This window comes from Cephus cinctus, unplaced genomic scaffold (genome assembly GCF_000341935.2).
Source record: "Cephus cinctus unplaced genomic scaffold, Ccin1 Ccin1_scaffold0008, whole genome shotgun sequence".
NCBI classification, from domain to species: domain Eukaryota; kingdom Metazoa; phylum Arthropoda; class Insecta; order Hymenoptera; family Cephidae; genus Cephus; species Cephus cinctus.
This window is the reverse complement of record NW_014332759.1, coordinates 778,461-803,013: the sequence shown is the minus strand read 5'-3', so window position 1 is coordinate 803,013 and position 24,553 is coordinate 778,461. Positions and strand designations below refer to the sequence as shown.

Below are 24,553 nucleotides of genomic sequence, written 5' to 3'. Positions count from 1 at the left end.
ATAACTTTAATCATCCTCAGAATCTCTGACGTCCGTGAGTGTGTTCACCTTGTCAAATGCGAAGCGCGGATGCAAATAATTGACGTCGTTAACTGAAATCAAAATGACTTCCAAATATCGGCTATCAAGGAATCAATAATTCCCACGTGTTAAAAGAATGTGATGCAGTAACCAATGCCAAGGGACGTGCCACAATGCTTAATGACCATTCTGATACAATATAGAACATTTCATTTTGACGTCTTTCAATGAATAATTACCATGTAAATGACTGGCGTATCTACGCAGCGGACCTTTACTTGCTTTTATACTAATTATTGTTAAGTTAAACGGCAGGTTACGCGACTCTAACTATCTGCATAATTTCCATACAATGTTTAAGGATATTTGAATGCAGTGATTTTACATGTATGCATTTTCCTCGTCTTTCGTCGATAACCGTGAACGGCGCCATAAAAAACAATAGCCATGTTTTAAGTCGCTCCAAATCATTGGAGAACAAAAACGGAACGAATTGGTGACCTAAAAATATTGAAATTGGTTTAAATGTTTAAGAAGCTCTAATAATAAATCTTGAAGAATAAGGAAAGATATTTTTTTTAATTGTTTATCAGACTGATGTCTGGTTGGTCAAAGGAGCAACTTCTTCTCTTCTTGTTGAGATACGCCAGAGTCAAAGAACTCCTGGAGTGGATCGAGAGCCTCAGACACGAACTGTGTATACTGTTTGTTTTGCTGTGACGAAAGGCGCGCAGTCATGTGGAGCGAAATTGTCCAAAGTTCAATTTCAGCGACTGGTACAAAGATCTTTGGTCAGCGGAGTACATTTGCATATTTTAACGCGAGACTCCGTAAAGCTATGTTAATTATTGCCGTGGCGTATGGAGATTTACGTTTACACGCGAGTTTAGGCATTTGTATATGAATGATCGAGAATTTTACGATTATGGCGACATCTCTGTTGTCAATGGTCTGAACGGATAACATTCTTTTAAACTCAGATGGATGAATTATCGGTGAAGCATCTGTAGTTGACTCGCAGCATTCGTTCCTCATTTACAGAGGTACACTATATTGACTACTAAAAACAGTATTTAAGTGAAAAATTATGATCAATTGTTAATTAATATTACGAGATATTGGAAACGATTGAAAGGCAGTCTGATAAAAAATCGTAGCTATGTTTATTAACAATTGTTTTTTCTTTCACTGGATTCTAAAAATGTGCAGGAAATTACATGTATTATCAAGGTTACGAAAAAACATATTGAAATACGATTAAAATCGTGGAGTGTCTTGCCAAAGTGTACAGCGAAGCTTTTTTTCGCGTATGAAAAATTTATGTGCAAAAATTACTTGTAATCGATACATACTCCGATCTATACCCAGGATTTTAATTCACTGGTGAATTCCAACGACGTTCTCCAGAAAATTTTTTTCGTAACCACGATATTAATCCTGTAAATGAGAAGAATATCATTATTTATCTCTCATCGTTGAAAAAATTAGATTCTAACGTCATATAAACTTCATTTGGAAACTTTGACCGATCAAGAAGTCTAATATGAAAAAAGTGCCGCAACGAACAAAGAAATTTGGCGCCACAAGTGATTCATCGACAATTGTAATGTCATTTTCGCGAATTTTCACTTCTTAAAACTTAGTTGTTGAATTGAAGTCTCATTTTTTAACTCGACAGTTTATTCAGCTCGATATTGTTGAAACGTCGAGCCATCAAATAAATTTTCAGTCTGCCGCGGACGTCTATTTTGTATTATGCAACTGTTATGCCGGCCGTTTGCAAGTAGTTTCTTAGATGATTGGCATTAGGTTCTGGAATTTGACCTAGGAGTCCCGGTAGTTGCCCTGGAGACAGTTTTCCCAAACCTTGAGCCAGATGAAGTCTAACATCTCCGATGGCTAGACGGAAAAAGAAACGGATAAAAAAAATTATCAGGTTTATAATTTCTACATATTTCCTGTTTGTAGAGACGTTAACAAAATCTTTAATCAGCCAACGATGTAAACAGTGCGTAAACTTACCTTGTAAAGGATCTGTTTTAGGATTTCTCGCAAATACTAGTTGGCTGTATGCTGCTTGGTATCCAGGCGCATCTTCAACTTCTGGAAAGAGTTGATCTTCCGGTAAGCTAGTTTCGTCTTGAGGTAATTCAAAGAATTCGATGAGTGTTGCCAATAATCGAGGATAATATACATTGTATGGTGTTTCTAGCATTGCCGGACATTCCACTAAGAGATTTGATATTCCCACTGCCGTAACTTTGCGCTCTATTACGCCAGACACCTTTTGTAAATCAGCAATCAGGACGCGCTCAACGACCATGCCAAACATCCTGATAAGAACATAGGACAATTAACTTTATTCTGCAAGCTCTTGTAATTATTTGTACTTTACGTCTGAGATTGTACTCACTGTGATTGTATTTGGTCAATAATCGTTACCAAACTGCTTGAACCATAACGTATAATGTAATAGGCAAAGAAAACTATGAGGCCCTTGACATATTTAGTTGTTTTGGAAGAAGACAGTCTTTGAAATAGCAATACAAAGACCTGCTTTATATACTGTTCCAAGATGTTCCTAAAACAGAGCATTGTTCAAATCGATTTTATTAGTAGGCTCAGACTCCGGTTAACGCTGCTACGTTAAATGCATTTGCACTGGTACTTTGCCTCCTAAAAAGAACATAACGCCGACAAGTATGAAGAAGTAATACTCTTACAAATACTTGTAAAACATTTTTTCTTTCCATTTCCCGAACTTGTCGCTTTACCGTTCCATATGTGCCCGGAATAGCGCTGTTTCATTTAGCGCTCTAGAATCTCAGAACTTATCCAAAGTGCTAACCTGGGATCTTACTGTATATTAAAAAATCTTGTTGGTACAAACTAAAATTCACTTACGGTGGAAAATGTTCAATGATACACTGAATGAGTAGAAAACCTTCATGGTCGTTAGCCTTGGATGCAATCAGTTTTTGAAAAACGCCAAGAAGTCCGCTGAGTTTGTCCTGCGCTATTATTTGTTGAGCTCCGTGCTGAACGAAAGCTTGCAGAAGCCTATTAAGAGGATGGATATTGCCTTGTCTCTCGAATAGGACTGGAGCCAATAGACATGGGAAAAGTGCCATATAAGCTTCTGGAACTTCATTGCCGGTATGGAGTTCCAGTAACAGTGCCAAAATTTGAAAGACATACGGGATGAACTCTGCAACGCATGGGTATCAAATAGTATTTCAGTAACTTAAGGATTTCGATAAATATAAAATCTTAATTAACAGAAATGTACCTTGAACGTCTTGTTGCAAGATTCCCTGGAATATTGGAAAGAGAGCTTGTTCAAATGATGCAACTGCTTCAGGATTTGTTTTACAAACAATTCTGAAATGCAAAAGGTTAGTAGAACAATAAGATATGATCAGTCTGCACTACAGAAAATGTGATTTAATACTTACTTAATGGACAAACTTAGTGTTTCAAACAAATAATGATTGAAATTGGGTCGACTTGGGTTTCTTGCAACCATTGTCAGTTTTTCTGTCAATTTTGGTAATAAATCTGCTAAGAATGGAACAACGCTCTCTTGTAGAATAACAAAGCTTCTCATTATAGCTTTCATAACGTATTCATTCTCTTCAGATCCTTGAATGATCAACACGTTAAACAACCCTTTGAGAAGATTAGCAGCCAGTGGTGCGAGCTCTTCTCCTTTGACGCTGTAATCAAGGAACATAAATGCATAAGTGACGTACAAGAAAAAAAAACGTAATCTAAACGAAAGTTTTACAAATTTAAAACTCTTCTTACATGGGTTTGTTGTCTGGTCCTCTTATGGCCAAGATTTTTTCGATTGCACATGCGGCATAACTGTGTACAACAGAACTACTTGCTGCAAGGTGTCGAATGAGTTGTGGTAAACTGCCAACTACAAGTTCACGGGGTAGTATGGACCTGAAGGTCATGATAAATTTAATGGCGTCTGCTTTTAGCACAGGAAACTCATTAACTGAAAGAATTTAGAGGACAGTTTACGATTAATATCTGTAAGATCATTTCTCTTATAATGTATCAGATTTACCATTTATCTTTTCCAATTCAGGTTGGATGTGTTGCGCAGCAAATTGAGGCAATGAAACCAGTTCGCTACTTTGTGTCACACCATGCTTTTGGGTTTGACCTCTGCTCGCACTGCTTGTTACTAAGTAGAGGGCAGCATCCTTGCTGCGCCAATTTTCTGCTGGTTTTTCAGCGTAATTTTGTAACATTACCTATGGGGTAATATTAACTCATTTGTTTGTTTCTAACAACTTATAATGATTAATTATATTACATTATGTGAGTCACAATTTGGGTTTACTGTACTTATTTATTGCCTTACCTGAATGTAGGCACCGAAAATCTCCATGATCTTCACTTCAAAGTATTTTGATAAAACTTTCACTAAGTCGCATGCTGCACGACGACGAGTATCCACATCGCTACCTTCGATATCTCGGCGAATATACTCTTCAGGGTTATCTTCGAATAATTCATTATCTGACTCTATAAGAGAGACATTGCTGTTAATGGGAAATGCTATATTATGTGGAACAAAGATATAAGAGTCAATTTTTACGTCGAAATTCCATGTTGGGGATGATAACTTTCTCGCAGATGCTGCCTAATGTTGATGGATCTTCGAACAAGTGTCTGTATTGAGCACGGTCTGCCACAGTCGCCAGAAATTGCAAGGCATTCGATACAAGCTATAAATATAAATACACAATGCTCCGATTATGATAGTAAAATGAAAATCATTATTATCTGACTTAAAAAGATTCTGTGATATACATATATCCAGTTTATGAAAAATTTATCGCACCGCGTCAAACTTTGGCTGCTGACCCGTTGATGTTAATAAATTCCAAATCGCTGTAACGAAATTGGGCAAGTATGGTTGAAACTCTTCATCGTATTTCTGTGCATAAAGGCCAACATTGTCGCATACTTGTGATTTTAATTGTTCAATTACTCCAGCTTCCTCGTCATCCTGGAAACGACAATGTTGTTAGTTTAACATTCGACATATGTATTAATTTTTAATGTATATTTACTGTTGTTTGTAATGGTAAAACTTCTGTTGTGAGTAAAGTGTGGAAATTGGACATCCAAATGGCCATATTATCTTCAAAGAATTCTGGTAAATCCTAAAAAAATTATCATTCACATTATTCTAGTTAAAATGCTCAATAAACATTTTTTTGGAGTAATACTCACTTGGAAATTCAGAGAATAGAAAACCTTGCATAATATAACTAATGAATTATAAATAACTTTTAAGGCCTCCACATTATTTGCATGAACTTGTGTCAAGTTCATAGTAGCCTAAAATTACCAATAATAATTGTTAACATTGTATACATATGGTTCAGTGTGCCAAAAACATGTCTTAAAAATATAAAATAAATAAATTTAATATTTATAATTAAAGTCACTTACTACGAACAAATCAGTTAGTGGTTTGGCAAATTGCTCTAAAACGAATTTTATCTCGGTCCAGAGACTTTGACTCTTAAATTCATAACGGTAGCGTTTGAATAATGAATGTGCTGTATGCAGCACACCATTTATAATATGAAAGTCACCAGTGTTGAACTTTTCAACCATTTGATCAATGAGTTCTGGCCATTTGTCAGGGAAATCATGACGGCCAATTATTGAGACTGCATCTGACAGTTGTTTCTGGATAGAATCTGGAGAGTGGAGCATTAAGTTGACTATTAATTTTTTGATTGCATCTCTATCTTGTGCATGAATACGATCACCAGTATCTTCTTCCTAAAAGGTTTAGAAATAAAATGCTTTAAATAAGGTTCATTTTATCCTGAAATAGAACTAATAATTAAAATTTAATGACTACCACAATTTGAAATATAAGATTTTGGTCCCATTAAAAATGTGCCGTTAGATATTACATTTCTTTTTTTTTTTCAAACTTTACAATCGATACTGACCACTTTCCAATTTCTTTTGATGTAATTTTTAAAAGCCACAGCTCCAGCAACTCGAATTGTTATATCAATTTCAGATTTATCCACCAGATGTAGCAGTAGTAATGGATAATTTTGATTGACTTCAACGGATTCCAAAAATTTTTCGGCTGCAACAAATAGTTTGCGGTAATAAAAAAAATAGTTGAATCTGAAAATTAATATTCAGTAAACAATGCTTTGTATTGTGAATGCATTAAATATTTGAAGATCAATATCTAAAAAAAAGTTATTTCACGATATTGAGTATCACGAAAAAAAATAATAATGAACAGAATACAACAAAATTGTATTTAACAATAAATTATTCGAACTAAATTGGACAGTCAAGTCAGAGGTTATGTTATGTTATATTTGCATTAGTATTATATGTTGCATGTAAGTATAATTCATAAAAGAAATCATAATTTCATGGTTATGGTAGAATATTAATCACTATCATCGACATAAATAACTCTAGATTTGATTCGATGGAGTTCATATTAGATAGGCAGAACGTAATAGTTTTTATAAGGTTAAGTTACCAGGTCGCCGGACGTTGACATCAGGATTAAGCGTGTGTTTCAGATACTCGTTCAGAGTGAACAGATTATCATCGGTGAGCTCCATTCTTCATATATTCTAAGTAAAATTCAGCAAACTAATTTGATATAAAACACCTCAATATCCAGGAACGCCGGAAATTCTAAACATAACTGCACAAGTACCGGCTTTTTCGTAAATTCAATTTGATGGTAACCAGCACTGCTCATCAGGTGGCACTGTAGGCAAAAAGTGAAAGAGAGGGGAAAAATGCGGGAATCAGTTTTTCTTTTGAATCGTTAAGAAACTATTTGCGACACTAGCGAATAATTGTTAATACTCTTAAATATTAATTAAGTAGTGTTATTTAAGAAAAAAAAATATTTATTTCATATAAAACAGGTAATGTGATATTGTACAGTAAACTTCTTTATATTATGTAGACATTAATATTTCACAAAATGTTGTATCACATTATTTTCTTATTTTTCGGAGAGGTTTGATAATCTCCTTTTAGTTTGTTTAATTTTACTATTCAATTCTTGATTCAAACGCATCCCTGATCTGGTAGCTCTTTCTAGAGAACTATCATCCATTCTGTGATAATAAACAAAAAAAGAATACAGATCCATAATTTTATATAGTAGAAGAAAGAATGAATTATTTAATAAATATTTACAAAATCTCCTTCAATATTTGCAAGTTAATCAGAAGATTGCCTTCGTCGAATTTCGTTCGATCATTAAAATCGTATCGCTGTTTTCGAATATCTAACTGTGTCTGAAGATTTTGTAATTCCTCAGCATATTTTTTGTATCTTATACAATAAGTCTCGCAATCTTGTTTTAAATTTTTGGAACACTGCAATATGACGTTCGATATACAATTACAACCACTTGTGAAAAGATGATTATCGTTCATTTTAAACTTACGTATTCATTCTGCGCTTGTTGAATTTTGGTTGCCAGTTGTATGACATTGTCCTCAAAATCTTTTCTATAAAATGATAGTCTCGAAATAAATTTAAAAATATTTCATCTACTTACGTCGTTATATTACAAAAAATATGTCACATTATTTTCAGCCTGCGTTCCATACTGCATTGTGTTTCTAAAAAAACTTCGTGTTCTCGGTCGGAAATTTCACGAGTTTTTAGTTTGATTTTCTCTTCGAGCTGACTCGCATCTTTTTTCTCATTATTTATATCTACTGCTAGGTAAGAATTACTTCGTTCTAATTGGAAGTATTGTGTTTTCCACTTCTTCTTCGTCTCCATGACTTTTTCAGTTTCCACTTTGAGTCTGGCATCCTTTATTACGTAAATTAATTCGAATCAGACGTTAAAAAATTTAACGTTGTTTACTGATTGTTTACCTCTTTTATTAGAGCGTCAATAGCCGAATGAACTATATTTTCTTCGCCTGCGACATTTACGGTATCCGTGGATGGTTCAACCATTTTATAGAACAGATATCGAAATAAACAAAAACCTTTAGTGCACACTCTAATAAACGATTTATAAAAAACTAGAAAATTCTCGTACTTCCGTAAGTTAATCGAGATTCAGTGAATCTAGTGACATCTATGAGAGACATTTCGAAACTATAACAATCTGCTGCCTTCACAATGGATAAATAACACAACACAGTTAATATAGTACGAGAATCAGGTAAATTAGGAATTGTGTATATTTTAATGAAAATAAGACTATTGATTGTTACTTTGAAAAAAAAGGTTTTGCTCACCATGTAATTATACGCACAATAAACTGTATAGTTTCTCTTTTTGTAAAACACGATCGTTTTATTTATTTACAAGCACGTTTTCTCGTCAGCCCTGCGACCAGGGTCCATTGCCAAATCTGCAAAATTATTATTCAATATAGTTGTTACAAAAATTCAGGTAAAACTGATGTGTTGAGTATCCTTTACGAAGTGCACAGTGCAATTCACCGTGATCAACAGGGCAGTGTCTGTGCCGTCATAGTTAATAATATTAGCAACAATACATACTTAAATTAGTAGTACCTAATTATCTCATAAAGAAACGATTAGATTTCGATTGAACCGGATATAAGGCAATAGTATATTTCCCACCATCGTAGCCAGTGATAATTCTACCCTAATTAATGTAGCTCGACTTCTTTTTATAAAAAAAAATAGCAAATAGCAACTCATAAAAAAAATGTCCCTGGTAGCGTTTCACTTACGAAATTTGGAATAACTTATCTGAATAATGAAATAACGAGCGAATTCAAAGGTACAGTAATCAAGAATTTCATTATACGAATAATTAAATTAATCACTTGATCATAACGTTTTTGATTCCTGTAAATGAGTGTTCTAAAAAAATCTGTCACTGCGTAATTAATTCCGTGAAAAATAATTAGATATTGATCGATTCCACTCATGCCAAAATTGGTACTGGTTCCGAAAACTATAACGGTTCTCTCATAATATGGTATCAGTATAATAGTGCGATAAGAGAATACGAGACGAAGCGTGGGTACAAATCCGGTTAGCCATGCGATCACAACCGATAACAATTACAAAATAGGATACTGATTAGTCATCCAATATAAAATTGGTAAACAGATGCATGATTCGATTCCATTAAAAAAAATTTACAATATGCCATTACTTATAAGCCACAGCAAGACATTAGCGAAATTAGATTCCAGACTGGAACTTTGCTAATTTAAAAATGGTGCTGATTGTTAAAATTTCATAATGAGCCCACAATTATAAATATCGAATGTTATTCTACTTATTACTAATTATTTAGTTTTGTGTTAGTATCCGTACTAAATCCAAGATGAAGTCTAATGGACATATACAGAATGGGCATTAGCTTAATAGTAAGTTATCAGGAGAAACTAGCATGTCCACGTTGACAATAATTTATACAGTGGACTGTAATCAGTGTCTTGGGAGGTGCGACTGACCCAGAAATTGTTAATGGATGGATACTTGATCGCTACTTATGGTGATTTAGCTTTACCACCTTGAACATAGACCGAGAAACCTTTTACGTATTAGAAGGCACACATTAGAGATTAGACGATTAGGAAGTAATCTTATATTAAGGACTGTATAAAAATACGTGGGCCTAGTCCGATTTTTGACACCCACGTATTTAAGGCAGCACTTCAGTTAATGTGCCTGTCCGACTTTACTCGCAGACTCTTCGTGGCGATACGACAGGATTTCGTAAGTAAAGTCCGCTTTCGTTTAATCTGGTAAATACATATTCCAAAGCACTAATGTTTGTGTATGGACCGGATCTGTACTGGTTTCTTTAATTTAGATCACAGACACAAGAATTTCATGTAGAAGTCGAGAAACGAAGATAAAAAAAGATTAACTGGTTAATCTCCATGGAATTCCTTTTTGAGTATATATAAAGTTATAAAAAAAGTTTTTTTTAAATGTAAGATAGTCGGTGGAATTAAGGAATTCCGAAAAAGTGGCACTCCTCTAAATAAATAGAGGATCAGAGCTTAGCTGAATATTTAGCTAATCTTATTGATTATATCAAAATTATGTTATTTGACTTTCTAATGCGATGATGGCGGCAAAGGATCATAAGGACTCGCATTAAACCCAACGTATCTATTGTTCTTTTTGTGTAAAAATCCACTTTGTGGATCTGCACTGTAATAGATGACTCTTCGGATGCCGAAAGGATCGACATACCCGAACGAACCAACTTTCTTATCGTTCGGCTGTTTCTCTTCTTCGTGATAATGAGATTTCAAGTAATACTGGAAACCATTGGCGGTTGAGTGGACACCGTCGTACAATGGGAGTTGTTGAGATATTGCAGAACTGGAAGCTGCTGAAGATGATGCTTGAATAGGAGATCTGGCTGAAGCTTCCTGTGATCCTGGAATTCCTGGTCTCTGAATTTGTACTGGTGTTACTTCTTGATATCCAGCTGGATTGTAATTGGTTTGTTGCGTTGAGGAATTTAAACTGTTAGGTTGGTACACAACTTGCACAGGTAATTGTTGACTGGCTTGGCCATTGCTTTCGTCGTAAACAGGTGGCTGAACTAGTACAGCTGGTGGTGGAATATGATATGGATAAGGACTCCTGTACGGACTGACGTAAGGACTTTGGAATTGGTATCCTGGTAATAGATAATTCGTATTTGGTTTTAGGTAGCCATCTTCGTACTGAGATTCTGGAATGCTTGCAGTATACGGAACTGCTGTACTCGATGGAGCTGTATAATGATTTGATGATTCCAAGGATGTCGTAGATGATCTCAAAGGTGTCACTGTGTTCGCTTCTATGCTGTTTGGCACGTCTTTCAATTCTGGTTGTCTGGAAAATAATGAAACAGTTCCTCAATTTACACTTAGATATATCTAAAAAAGGTTATTGTCAATACTTTTTGTTGTTTCATAGCTTTCACAATATTGTAAAACAAGTAATTTTTTATTACCTGAAAGGATTTGGTGGTCTCTGTGGTTTCACCAAAATTCCACTATCAGCTGGTACTTTTTTGGACACTGACACTGCATCTTGAATGGGTCTGTCCTTGCCGACGAAGACTGTCTTGGATCTGACATTAACGAAATAATATTATTATCAGGTAGAAGAATCAGTAGTTTAGAGTAAAATAAAGGAAGTAAAAGTTTATAAGTAAAGAAAGACTACTGACATTCAGACCACAATGAAAATGTAGAAAAAAGTAATGACAATAAGATTACTCAATAGAACAGGTATTGTTTAGATTATTGTCAATTCTCAGGCTGTCACTAGTTCAAGGTTAACACTGTTCCCATTCTCGGGCAACGTAATTACGGCACACAAATTAATATTCCTATATTGTAGCTAATAAAGTTCCCAATTAATGTCCATAAAGACAAGTATTTAAGTATCTCGTAATTGTAGAGTAATTACCGTTTGTGCGATGTCATAAATACTAGGAAATCTTCAGTGCCAAGAATCTCATGAAGATCGATTAAAAATTTAGTATGCTGGCATACTATAGATATACGTTATAAAATTTATATATTGTTTTAAATAAATTACCGCAATATCCGGAAACCCTGATCGTCGGCAACATAATCTTTGATTCTCAAATATCCTAGAGGATCCAGCCAGCCTTCTGTACCAACGACTGTTCCATCTTCGAGCCTCTTTTCTTTCCGGTATTGACCACTGAGTGTCTGGAACCGGAAGTAACGCTCGGGACCCTCATCCGTTTGTATGTGGTATTGCGTATTAGGACTGACATCCCAGCCGCTCCTTTGAGCCTCGATCTCATCCGCGGTCAAGCCAAAGACAGAAATCTGATTCAGAAAGAAAATAAAAAATTATAATTTTCAAAATTGTACTGTCAAACCTGGTACAAAAAGAAATTCTTACATTATCGCTAGTTTCAGATTGCAATTATTTGCAAAAATTTCATTCCTTAAATATAAGCATCCATAACGTCAAACATATGGCAAAATTATGAATTTTATTTCATTAAAAAATGATTGCATTTATATTTACAGTGACCATTTAACACCAAAAACAACAAATAATTTGTGATTTACTTGGAGGGAGTATCATTGAGCGAACGATCCAAGATCTCTAGTCATTACGTCCTTGTGCATGATTAAAAAAGGTTCATATTATCTTCAGCAGAACTAACAATGATTAGGGTGCCATTCAGTTGTTCCGTGCCTATAATCCTGGTCACGAACCATTAAACATTCTAATTACCTGATAATGTAAGTAATATACCGTTCTCGAGGCTTGGTTAAGGCGAAGCACTGATTATTATGCGTTAGGTTATGTCGCATACTATAATGTATACTAGTAATACGTCCAATTATACGAAATATGAATTCACAGGTGTATCCTAATAAAATTGCCAATAAATTAAATAGATTCACTGTCCGAATACGATGCACCAGTCATTGATTGCACTAGTATGCAAATTCGGTAATTACTCGAATAAAAAATGAAATGAAAACGGTAGCAAGTTGGCCAGGAATGTCGTAGGCTGTCAACAGGTGGGTGAGTATAACCTCGAAATTGTTGTTGCGGGTTGCAACCTTGTATTCGGTCGATTGAATTGATTATTCCCAATAATTTGCAGTCTACGTAACAAACCAGTCCTGCCAACTGCTATAACCATGAGTTTGCCAAATATACAAATAGAAATATATCAAATGACACGTCCTATTTAGTTCTAGAATTTCAAATATATTTTGCAACGTTCTTTATGATTTTTCTCGTTCATGCAGGTTATGTTTGAATTTTTGTCTTGTATTGCGTTTCACTGTAACTATTTATAAGATGGATTTACGTAAAGGATTACATGGGGATCTTGTACGGGATTTCACGAGGCCATGGGACTCGCTACGGGGATTTCTTAATAAGGAGCGCAGAGCCTCGAGAGTCGGCTTTTCCAATCCCACGCATTCTACTGTCGCCATGACACTCACTTCGCGCCACTTTGAATGACTCTGCGTTTGTAAACTTACAATCCTCTTGTCTCATCTTGGATGCGAAGAGAGACAGCCTTTGGACGATAGGATTATTTCATTGGTACGACGATATTATAAAGTTTATTGTATTTTTATAAAGTAGATAATTATAATTATATCGGGTTCGTGATGATATGCTAAAATTAAAGTATCATTCATCTTGAGCCACAGACAGTACTTTATAACGTAACGATTAATTTCGAGATATTATTAATCGTACTGTTTAAACGTCATTTATCTGATTAGCTATACTTGGATTGATAATTTGACGGCATAGGCTAAAAGTAATTTAACCTTTACCATGTATCGGTAAATATTTTTAATCTTATATTTAATTTGTATAGTGACTTAATGATTTCTCATGAATAGATTCGCGTGCACTTTTCTACTGACTGTTAAATCTACTCCTTTTTTATTTAAATGAAATGGAATCAGTAATGTGCGTGACCGCTTAAGTCCATTTAGCAGAATAGTTTTCATAGAATAATTCGCTAATTATAACGATTGAGTTGAGTAAAGGATTAATTAATAATGATGAAGATTCATGGACAATGGAAACCGCAACGTGCTTGAGATTCCGCAGATAACAAAAGTAGTGAAATACAGTGAAAATATTCAAAATATATTCCTTAATTCATTTATTTAAAAATATTTTCAAATCTTACGTATAATATTTGCACGTACAATTTTACCAAATCAATTTTTATCTACTGCGTATCTTTTAATATATATTCATTGACATTGGGATTAGACAAAGAATAACGTCATTTTGCAAGGTTTACGCAATTTCCGAAAAAGAAGATTCCGTTCTACGCACACTGAACATTATCATAATTTTACACATTACGTATATCCACCGGGATCAATGATATTTACAAACAGCGGAGATATTCATTAGTATAAATGAATATTGATTAAATGTAATTAAAAGACGTAAAATTCTCGAGCGATGAGCTGTAATAGTTTACTATTTACGTTACCGTTTCTTTATAATAAATTCAGAACGTATGGACTTCAAATCAAGAAATACCGAACAATATGTAGTAATTATTAAAATAAAATTTTTTTACAGTAATTTCATCATAATTTATCATCAGCCGGTATTATAATAATTTCATGTTTCTGCGCTTCTGTCAAAATTATCGATTGGTTCATAAATATACAAATTCACCATTACACCATGTTTAAGTCAGTATTAAGAATTTCCTGAAGCCAACGTACGAACTTTGAACTCCAGCCAATTCAGTACATTGAAATCCATTAAAAAAAAATCCGATAAAAAAAAACTTTCTCCAATTCACCTCACATTTTTTTAAATTCCACACAACAAAGTTTCATCGATACCTTATAACCTTAATTGAATTGATTAAGGTGTTGAAATGTTAATTCTTTAATTAAAATTGATTGAACAAATCAGGCTTAATTACGTATCCATTATCTATTCTATTTACAATTCCCTCATATACATAACAAGCGAATATACGTATCTCTTAACCTATTCAATTTATCTGTACGAGACAAAAGGAAATGTGAGATGCTAGATTCTCCACTGGAATTCTTCTAAGGACACTTTTACTGCGACATCTAGAAATTCCATGCTGTCTCGCCTACTATAGAAATTCTCAAGTTACCACGAATGGCTCTGTCCTATAACGCTGTAATACTTATTTACACACAGTGTACACCGGTATATAAGCAGCAACTTTACAGTCCAGGATACCCAGGACACTTAGTGACGTGGCAGGAAAGGGGTTCAACGTTCGTGAAATTGTACCGGAACAATAATGATTTTTGCCGGATTACGATAATGCCCTCTGCGGAAAGAAAAGAAGCAAAAGAGGAGCGTTTCCGGCGGCGTGAAAGTGAAATTGCCATGACGCCCGTTAGCATTGTACCCGATTCTAGGTACAAGACGTCATTAGACAGTATAGCTATAAAGAGTCTATGTACTATAAGTAGAGCGAGCTATTTCCAATAGATCTAAGAATATATAGCTACGATACAAAGAAAATTCAAATTTCCAATAAAAAAACCTAAAGCAAGTCAGTCTCGTACCGTGAACGCCTGAACATCCAGCTTTCGTTTGAAAATCCGATTCGAATTTCGCGCCAACGAAAATTCTACAATTTTTATGTAACACGGGCTCCGGAATAATGCATCATGTAAATGAACAAACGCGTTGATTGTACGCTGGGATTTACAATAACGAATTTCTAACGCAATTCCATTAAACTTCTTATTGAATTTCCTGTTTCACTACGGAGATCATGTGTTTACTGTTTCTTTTCTTTTTTTATTTATCTACTCAACACCAAAGAGACGAATAAGTATTTTTACAAGAATGCGACGTGGAATTCCCTATAGCAATTATCGTTAAGGCTTACGTACAATTGACGCCAGTGATCAGTCGCTACCTAGGTCTGTCATTAGAACGAAAAGAGGTCAGCGACGGTAACTGCTTCTTTTCCCTTTTCTTTGCCTTTTTTGTATTTACGAGTACGAACGGCCACCAAGTGCAGAAATTTATTTTTCGCCTATACATATACATATATATCTCTGTACGATATAAGTTTATGCTTAAAACTAATACCAAAAATGTAATGTAAAAAGTAAACAAAACAAATGTACCATGAGATACGTAGAAACGTCATTAATTTTTATTCGGCTTGCCCCAACGTGCGCATATACATACGTATATGGAGCGCGGTTATAATCGATTGGCAATCAATAGCAAAAGGAAAGCGTGCTCGACGTCCTAATGAGACGCGTCCACACGCCAGACACGAGGCCGCCTTTATGCTGCGCGACATCAATGCGGTTTTTATATTAGCTGCTTTGAGATATCCGTGCTGTAATGGTCGTACGAAATCGAAAGCCGCTCAGTGCGATTAAGCGAAACCTTACTTTTACTTTTTCAAGTCCCAATCTATGAATTTTATTGCGTTGTATTCACTTGACGTGTGTGTATAGACGGGATTAAAAAATTGTGAATATATCTAGTGAATTGTGGATAACCTAAGAAGATTGTCACATTACCATATACCTGTTTTACAATGATATATTCAGGTTTTTGTTATTTTATATGCAAGTTTTAGGTACCATCGCATTGATCGAGTGAAGTTGCAATCGATGATATTGATAATCATCACGATCTAGAGTGTCCTCGGTATTTGTTGGATTTTAACTTTGCCATTTCGAGACTGCTTATGCATTACCTACTTAGATTGGTTTTGGTTATATTCCTAGAACTCCTAATATACCACGAAATTGTGTTAATAAAGTGATCGTTGAAAACAGCTATGAGAAAGAAAAAATGGACGACCTTCGAAGTTTTTGTTTTGACGTCTGATAAGTAGCTGTCAAAAAAATTGCTATAAATGGTAATAATATTTATATTAAATAATTTAGTGGTTTTATATCGGAAATTTTATTTATATCATTGATCAATGATCCGTGAGAAAGTGAGACATCATTGTCAGGATTATTATTCGAAGTAAATGAGTCAAGCGATTCCAATGTCATTGTACTATTTGGTATTCAGTTAACGGCCTGTCATTCTATGGTATGGTGATGATTGTATTCGATCGATAGATCGAACTACCTTCCAACATACCTGCCGTGACATTGATAATGAAAATACGTCATGCTTAGCAATTGCAATTACATCAACAGTGTTAATGAAGAAAAAGATAATTTTCTATACGATTTTTTCAGCGACGCGGTCATCGACGAAAAATGACGGATAATTCGTAATGGAAAAAGTAGTCACAATGAAATTGAACAATCGATCGATGAAATTGAATAATAATTGAAAAATCATCATTAGGTCAGTTGAAATATTTAAAAGCGTTAGGCTTGATATGCCGAGAAAATCATTTTGGGAATTGATATCTCACCACGTAATAATACAGCATGACATTTTGTACTAGCAAAAAGCTCAATGATTTTTTTACAATGAGTATATGAAATCTTGATACTTATAATTTTTAATTTCAAGGGTAATCACACTCAATAGAAGCAACTGTGAAGTTTCGAAAGATATCCCGGTATTTTCGTGGAATCTTTATTATTGTTACCGTTCGGTGAAAAATTATTAAATAAAAAAATTACTATTGTTAGAATTTGAATGACTGGTCGATATCTCCGCACAATTCCATTAAGTCTAGGTTATATATGAATATAAGGATTATGTTTTATTCACGAAAATGTAATGGATATTCTGGTACTGTAAGGAAAAATTTTTTTTTCCTTTTTTGCAATTTCGAGCGTATTATAATTCTAACGGGACTTTTTTGTATTGCAAGGGATTCGCGGTATTCCAGATTATATTTTTTTAAATCCAGTTTAGATTTATTGTGTCGGTATGCTCAATCCAATTTCATTGTGCTAGGGGGACGCTATTGATTGTTATACGCTTGATTTTTATTTTGAGACATTTTTCGCACGTTGGCATAGAAATCATCCATTTCTATTCGCTATTTTAGAACGGCATCCGATGGCAAAACGAATTCGCCTATAGCGTGGCACGAGAGTAATTAACTAGTTGTTTTATTTTGACACACTTCACTTTTCTATTGTTTGACTAGATTACTGTAGCCTACGGTAATTTAGCTGTACACGTTGCTGTATACGTACAGATAATTACATCTGTTGTAACAATAGTAACAATATGTATCTCCTGATAATAAAAAGTCAACGATCCTTTTATTTTCTAGGTCCTAATAAGAGAATGGTCAATTTATATGAATTTTGGAAATTTATTGAATGATTAAATAAAACTCATTAAAAAAGTCTTATAATCTTATCAGTACCTAATCGATACGTAATGATAAGAAATACAATAAAAAATATCAACCATTAATAGAAATCAAAATTAGAATAATTTTAAAAAAACATGCGTACCGTGGCACAATGCAGGAACACCAGTATCCAAATAGCCATGGACATGGTATCGCCGTATAATGAACGATATATCACAATTACATAAACAAAAAAAAAATTCAAAATTTTCTTCCGTTTTTATTCCCTATAAAATGTAGATTGTTTTACACGTTTCGTTTGATCTCCATTCAATTATTTTCCAGTCAAGATCAAGTTAAGTGAATCACTGCCTAAAGTCAATGTCAAGTTCACAGACACGAGCCGGCTTCGACGATTTTAACTTAACCCTAAAATCCAATGAGAAATAATATTTAAAAAATTTGTAAAATTTATCTCGCGTACGTTATCACCAGATGATAATCAAAGTACCAAAATAATATTGCGAAATGAAATTTTCGCGAAATCCGTCGACGAGCTGCTCCGTCGAGGCTAAAGGAGCGGATGCAATATTCGAACTAAGAGAACCAGTGACGCTAGCCATTTGCTTGGCTATCACTAGAAGACTCCTTCGCCATCTCCCATCATTTCTACCTCCACTGCCACTTCCATCTTCTTTACTTCCACCTCTTACACCTTCACCTACACCACCTCCGCTTGGGCTGACTTCCGCTCGAGGAACGTCACTTTTTCCTTAAGTTGAACGTACCACCTCTGGAGACATTTTAAATATATTCAGAGATCAGCAAGTTTACGATAAAAAAGTTCCCATGGTTACAAGAACCGTTGCAAAACCCGTAAACAATGCTGTGTTATAAAAAAATCAGAAATTTGATAACAGAATCTAACAAGCTCTCTACCCCTCTTATCAAAAGTGCCTGATCTAATGTTTATTTCGACCTGCGCAACTGTATTTGATTTTTTGTTTTACTTTGACAAATTAAAATTACGTACATTTCATGCAACCAAAGCGTGAATGCGTGGGAAATGTATCAATCTTACGTGTATGCTAATATGTCGATTAGTCCAGTCTGAAATGACATCATAGCCACTGTTGTTTATCGCGTACAAGTAGTACTAAAGAGATGTAAGAACGTGTAGAAACAGTTTGTAATGCGTTGAGGAATTGCCAATTGTTTAGAGCTATTATATGGAGAGCATTCATGCATTCACCAACCTTCGCAATTTTCAACTTCGAACACAAAGCTTTTGTTTAAACATAAAAGAGTCTCCCACTGTCCTTAAGACTGGTTCAACAGTTTTTAGTTACTGGTAAATATGGCTTCGCTGAAAGTAAGGTTACCTACGTATGTACAAATCTGTAGCAAGACATTGGCCAGTAATGCAGTAGAGATACCAGTCGCCTGAGATCATTGCTGACTCGATTTGCCGCCTCCGCAAATCCTACACCAACAATCGTTTACGAACCACGTGGAGGGTATTATGTATAAATTAAAATGACAAAAGAATTGTTTTCTTTTATGCTGGATTGAATAATTATCAATATATTTTGAAGGCTGAGGAAGAATTAATGAAAATGTGTGGGGGTGGCGAGAATAGAGGATTAAAGGATACATTATTTTTAAAAATAGCAATAGAATTACTAATGATTTTTTAAAATCATGTCTACACCCTCATCAGCAGTACTGAGGATGATCGAGAATTAGATGACGTCATGTGTCATATGTGTAGCGAGTAATTCCATATATGGAAGTATTATGTATGTTCCTCATGTGTAAGCAAACGGGACGATGTTAGATCATCGATAGATAAGTCATTTTGATGATCGCTGCATGTCACGTATTTCCGTATAAAGATTACATATGAACACTGACGCTCTTCATGGAATTATATTTTATTCTACCTATTGTACCTCGTAGCAGTAGACCGATCGTATTATTCAAGGAATTCAAGATGGCGATGAAAACGAGTCTGGCAACATGGTTAATGGTTCCACACTAGGTATTTTTATGGTTAGACATTTTTATACTGTCCTTGTTATTCGTTAAATAATATTCCACGCGTTTTGTTTACAGTCATAACTGGCTACTGATAATATCATTTTCCATCTAGATGTTAAACCAAGATTCCTTCTACATGAATTTTATATAAGTAAGGTTATGTTAAATCCAGATTTTGAATAAATGACTACCTTGACTTCACTCCAGTTATAATTTGTTTAACGAGAAGCACTATGGCGCTGCACTTTATTTATCATGAATATAACTTTCATCCTCAATAAGCGGAATGTAAAAGCAGAGTGTAGTACGCTCATCCTTAATGGGATTCCCCGAACGTCTGGAGATGCACGAGTGCGTCCGCGTCATTCTGGAAAATAATGTTACGCGCCTAAGAGATATGGCTGACAATAACGATAATAATAACAATCTCGTATACCGTTTAATTTTCACGAAATTGACCAGAAAATTTTTACCTTGTAAATAGCTTACCTTTCCGGAAGCTGATAAGCATTGCTAGTGAAATAAACATTTTTAATTCTATTTAAAAAGAAATTCAAGAAACGAATATTATCTAAGAAATATTTGTAACCTAAAAAGAATACTTTTTCAGCGACGTCTTTGTGGCTGCTGCAATTGCATCATAAATCTAGCGTACTCCTGCACGGGGTATTGTGGATACTATATTGTACAATGAATTATTAGTTAGTTCAAGTACACGAAGATACTAAATACTAGTTACGATCTTGTCAAGTATCTTACGTGAAATTACAATAGAGGTTATGTATTGCATGGTGAATATTGCACGTGAGATAGATATTACGATATTATCCCACAGTATTCAATATAACGCTCTTCGGTATCATGCTAGGTTAAGTTAGAGTATTAAGGGATACGGAAGAAACTTCATTCCCAGTGGAAACGAGGGTACATCTCTTTATAGCAGACGAGGATTTACTGACACAGTTATGGCCACGTGGAGTATGTGCAATGCATGCAGTTAGTATAAAATGACTTCCGCTCCGCGAAGCGTAAAACAACAGAATTCTAAATGCGTAAGAGAACTGATATTCCGGATTGCAACGTAGTATTTGAAACGTACGAACCATCATCACCGGATCACGATTCCAAATCTGTATAAAATTAGATTTTTTAAAATATTATAGCTGTCAAAAAGACCGATGAAGTTAGGTTAACTTTCGACGCACATAAGTACCGAGTGACACTGAATTAAATTCTATTTTTTGTTTCATCACTGTACTATCGACTAGCGAGAGTTGAAATCTTAAGAGAGTGAAATACAGATACGCTGTGTAAGATGAGAAAAAGAAATAAACGAATCCACTGTCTTGAAAGATCTTTCCAGCGATATTTTACACAGGCTCCATAAAAGGCGTGGGAGTGTACTGGAGTGTACTCGATTCTCTTGGAACACTCTCGTAGCTCTCTTTTTCTTGCTCTCTTGGACAAATACGTACGAGGCCCTGGATATTCGCCATTAGATCAACGACTGCGTTTGTCTATGCCTGCCAATGGGCTCATAGGTACTAAAACTGGCCACTGCGGAGCCACGTGCAATTCGTGCTTACTGTCAACGATATTCTTCCTTCTTTTCTCCTCTTGCTTTTACGATTGACCCGAATTGCTTTCACTTTTACGATACGGCCATCGAGGACATGACGGAAGAACAAAAATAACAAGAACCACAAATAACAAGAGACGGTATACGTTTTCGATCAGTGATATGTGTACGTGACACTGAACTCGTATTGTTTTACTTTTTAATGAGAAATGACGTTCCTAATGAATCTTTGAAGAATTTTTCCACTTAGAGTTTCGATATTATTCGGTAGTTATGTTGATACTTAAAATAATGACTTTCATCTTTGCTGATGGGATTACACAGCGAATTATATGGACTGACGTGTTTTCCTCTCGCTGTACGATATTCGTACAGTACTGCTTTCACTTTTACTATGAGTATCTTGAAAGAGTGGCTGAGCAATGGGAGCTCGTCAATCGCTATCTAAACATCAGGATCGCGTACAGTATATGTATACCTATATATTGTTTAGGATACAATATAGTACTTTAATAGGATCGATCCCACGTGGAATCGTGAATATTTTTACTATTCATTGGACCTCGAAATATATTTCTCAGAGTCTCAGGACCCTCCCAGTAAGATCAAGGACTGTAATGAGGCTCTGGCCGATTAACTTGACCTGAAATTGCGGTGTTGTAGATAAATATCGTGGTAATTGAAATAACTAAATAATTCAACGCTCGCAAGTTGCGTAGCGACGTATTGCTATTGAGAAGAAATTCTATGGTCTTGTAAAACATAGTACTTGAGGGTGCAAAGACTTTCATAAAATATTTAACGAAATTTTAGTTCGATCTGAATTTATCTTAAACTAGTTTTTAGACAATATAATATATGCTATGATTAGTTTTTCAATAAATATTAAAGTGTTGTAGCATACGAATTTTCCAGTTAGCAAATGTCCCTATGAATAATTGTGTAATCTCTTGAAGAATGACATCTACTAACGTGATTTATTATAATTTGCGTAGCCTTGTTTTCATCCGGCGGTCGATCATTTATTTTTATAGTGGTCCAGTCCGTCACGGCCATTTTCGACATAAGAATGTTAATCTCGTGAACGTGTTTCTTTGTTCGATCGATCAGGCAAATTTTTCGATTACTCTTGGACCCTTGAAAATATGAAAATGCAATCAGAATCTTGGACGCGCTTACCGCAATCAATTTAAAATTAGTAGCTTTATTATCTGCTCAAAAACCACAGAAGATAATATTTTTTATCAGATTAAGGTAAAGAAAAAATTGTGAATAATTAAAAAAAATATTTTCATCCATTAAGAGCATACCTAACATTTAATTAACACCGCCCACGCATTACGCCTAATGTAACTGATTATGAAAGGTATATTTCAAGGTGACACTTTACAAATGACGTCCACCAGTGTTACGCAAAAAGAAATTATATAATCAAAATTGAAATTTTAATAGCTCATTACCGAGTTGACAATATTCATTTATAATTATGTATATTACATATTCGCATCATACAACTGCCGCAGTATTTTTGCGATGCAGTAAAAATATTTTGCAAAATTCATTTTATTTTAAATATACAACTGATTTATGTACCTATTCAATATTTTTATCTTATTTATCTTTCGTTAAGCGATCGCTCGTTAGAAATCAAGACAACCGCCCATTCCCACCTACACGTCGCGAATGTAGTAACGTAACAAATTACGAAACACCATCTATCAAGGTTAATGAAATTTCACTTTAATTATGGCGTCTAAACGACAATCGAGTTCAGTAATAGTCTGTCGTTTGGCGCCGTTGTCACCTTTCTCGTTTTCGGTGAACTGGAAATTTTCCTTAGATTCTTTCAGTAATTAATGCTTTACTGCCGGCGCGTTCGGTGAACCCCTACGGCGTAGAAAGCAAACTTCCTAAAATCATCCAACATGGTGGAAAAATGGATATTTTCGAAAGTTTGTAAAAATTCTGTCAGACACGTTCAATGTCCGTAGTGACGATTCACTAATAAACAACCAAAAAAGCAATACATCCGGACTTGATCACGTTGATGGAATAACGATTAAGAAAGTTGATGACGTCATTCATAAAAGTTCCATATATCTGCATCAGTGGACTAACTTCTAATGGATTTTTATGCATCTTCGGTCGATTCATTTATGAAAAATGAGATCACGGTGTAAACTCATACCAGATGCATTAGAGACTGAATTGCACGACTTTCTTGATCTCGATCTTGATCTCCATCTCGATCTCTTGCTGCTATGCTAACGCAATCGTGCCTGACATTGGTAAAGCGTGCGATTATTATACTTATTTCAACATTCGCAGTGCATCGTGTGGATATAATTTATAAATCTTACAATACCTTCGCATGGGATGATTGGAATAAATTTTTTGATATAAAAAAATTTAATCGAGAACGAGTTCTTGTTGCATTTCAAGATAGACGTGTTATTTATATATGGACATGTTTTTGCCAAGAGATAATATCTCCTCGTCGAGTTCTGCATCCGCAAAGATACGTTGGACTGTATCGAATTTTGAAAAAAAAGGTCGATAAAATTTTGTATTCCAACAGCATTTACCTGAATTATGAATTTTTTTTCTCACAGTTACACATGGCTTAATCTGATCTTTTATTATCATATTACGAGAGTCAAAACACATTAAATTTGTTCGACGTTACATGAATTATAACACCTCCAATCAGTATCGTTAACTTCATGGCTACATAATAAACTATCCATAATTTGTTAATAAAAAATACATGGGTGAATAACAGTAATTAATTATAACTTTAAAAAGCCCTTATTAGTTTCCAAATAAAAGCAAGGGTAACACTCACCAAAAACAATAGGCCATTGAATTGTCTCTTCATGTTGATAAAGAAAAAAAAACAGCGGAATATTTTTTTAAAAATTCGAAAAACACTGACCAGTCGATATCCTTTCGACCAGGTCGGTTCGATCGATTCGAAAAACTAATTATTGTCTAACGTTAATTCACAAGAGACTCAAAGAGACTCAAAGAGACTCAAAGAGAGTTCGGACAGAGCCCTAGTAGCCGAAGTAGCCGCGCCTAATCGTGTCGATCCACTGAAGTACCAAGAGATCAAGACTCAACCACTAACTGG

The 24,553-nt window shown here is 34.8% G+C and overlaps 3 protein-coding genes and 1 long non-coding RNA gene across 10 annotated transcripts; all 4 read right to left on the bottom strand.

Annotated features, from left to right (window-relative positions):
- Positions 1–1,162: 1,162 nt before the first annotated feature.
- Positions 1,163–6,794, bottom strand: LOC107271137 (exportin-2). Of its 2 annotated transcripts, none has more exons than XM_015746804.2 (16): positions 6,575–6,794; positions 6,015–6,160; positions 5,500–5,838; positions 5,278–5,385; positions 5,115–5,207; positions 4,883–5,050; positions 4,637–4,766; positions 4,400–4,563; positions 4,100–4,289; positions 3,829–4,027; positions 3,477–3,737; positions 3,311–3,402; positions 2,926–3,229; positions 2,435–2,602; positions 2,044–2,354; positions 1,163–1,920 (listed from the first exon to the last, which is right to left on the bottom strand). In XM_015746804.2, exons 1-16 carry the CDS (start codon positions 6,657–6,659, stop codon positions 1,775–1,777), a joined length of 2,904 nt encoding a protein of 967 aa, XP_015602290.1. In that variant the 5' UTR covers positions 6,660–6,794; the 3' UTR covers positions 1,163–1,774. The 2 variants fall into 2 exon arrangements, with proteins under 2 accessions (XP_015602290.1, XP_024946747.1); XM_025090979.1 differs by having other exon boundaries at positions 6,015–6,201; positions 6,575–6,788.
- A 144-nt stretch (positions 6,795–6,938) lies between these two features.
- Positions 6,939–8,412, bottom strand: LOC107273335. Of its 2 annotated transcripts, XM_025086269.1 has the most exons (6): positions 8,318–8,412; positions 7,947–7,993; positions 7,646–7,881; positions 7,505–7,568; positions 7,252–7,433; positions 6,939–7,169 (listed from the first exon to the last, which is right to left on the bottom strand). In XM_025086269.1, exons 3-6 carry the CDS (start codon positions 7,846–7,848, stop codon positions 7,055–7,057), a joined length of 564 nt encoding a protein of 187 aa, XP_024942037.1. In that variant the 5' UTR covers positions 7,849–7,881; positions 7,947–7,993; positions 8,318–8,412; the 3' UTR covers positions 6,939–7,054. The 2 variants fall into 2 exon arrangements, with proteins under 2 accessions (XP_024942037.1, XP_015607034.1); XM_015751548.2 differs by lacking the exon at positions 8,318–8,412 and having other exon boundaries at positions 7,947–8,203.
- LOC107273126 lies at positions 8,349–24,553 on the bottom strand. 5 transcript variants are annotated; one of them, XM_015751341.2, is made up of 6 exons: positions 21,047–21,106; positions 20,945–20,971; positions 11,615–11,874; positions 11,022–11,141; positions 10,268–10,900; positions 8,349–8,433 (listed from the first exon to the last, which is right to left on the bottom strand). In XM_015751341.2, exons 1-6 carry the CDS (start codon positions 21,089–21,091, stop codon positions 8,403–8,405), a joined length of 1,116 nt encoding a protein of 371 aa, XP_015606827.1. In that variant the 5' UTR covers positions 21,092–21,106; the 3' UTR covers positions 8,349–8,402. The 5 variants fall into 5 exon arrangements, with proteins under 5 accessions (XP_015606827.1, XP_015606506.1, XP_015606657.1 ...); XM_015751020.1 differs by having other exon boundaries at positions 8,353–10,900; XM_015751171.2 differs by lacking the exons at positions 20,945–20,971; positions 21,047–21,106 and adding exons at positions 17,965–18,230; positions 18,313–18,468 and having other exon boundaries at positions 8,353–10,900.
- Positions 19,317–20,938, bottom strand: LOC112494538. The gene is made up of 3 exons (XR_003060065.1): positions 20,315–20,938; positions 20,033–20,208; positions 19,317–19,949 (listed from the first exon to the last, which is right to left on the bottom strand). It is a non-coding gene; the product is annotated as an uncharacterized LOC112494538 (long non-coding RNA).

Coding starts and splice junctions, on each gene's coding strand:
- LOC107273126 (XM_015751020.1), bottom strand. CDS start 21,091: ATGAAACAAAAAATAGAATTTAATTCAGTGTCACTCGGTACTTAT. Junction 11,142..11,614: donor CAGGGTTTCCGGATATTGCG/GTAATTTATTTA, acceptor CGTTAATGTCAG/ATCCAAGACAGTCTTCGTCG. Junction 10,901..11,021: donor AGACCACCAAATCCTTTCAG/GTAATAAAAAAT, acceptor ATTATTTTCCAG/ACAACCAGAATTGAAAGACG.
- LOC107271137 (XM_015746804.2), bottom strand. CDS start 6,659: ATGGAGCTCACCGATGATAATCTGTTCACTCTGAACGAGTATCTGAAA. Junction 5,386..5,499: donor CACTAACTGATTTGTTCGTA/GTAAGTGACTTT, acceptor TGGTAATTTTAG/GCTACTATGAACTTGACACA. Junction 2,355..2,434: donor ATTGACCAAATACAATCACA/GTGAGTACAATC, acceptor TGTTCTTATCAG/GATGTTTGGCATGGTCGTTG.
- LOC107273335 (XM_015751548.2), bottom strand. CDS start 8,030: ATGGTTGAACCATCCACGGATACCGTAAATGTCGCAGGCGAAGAAAAT. Junction 7,434..7,504: donor AACAAGCGCAGAATGAATAC/GTAAGTTTAAAA, acceptor GTCATATTGCAG/TGTTCCAAAAATTTAAAACA. Junction 7,170..7,251: donor CAAATATTGAAGGAGATTTT/GTAAATATTTAT, acceptor TTATTATCACAG/AATGGATGATAGTTCTCTAG.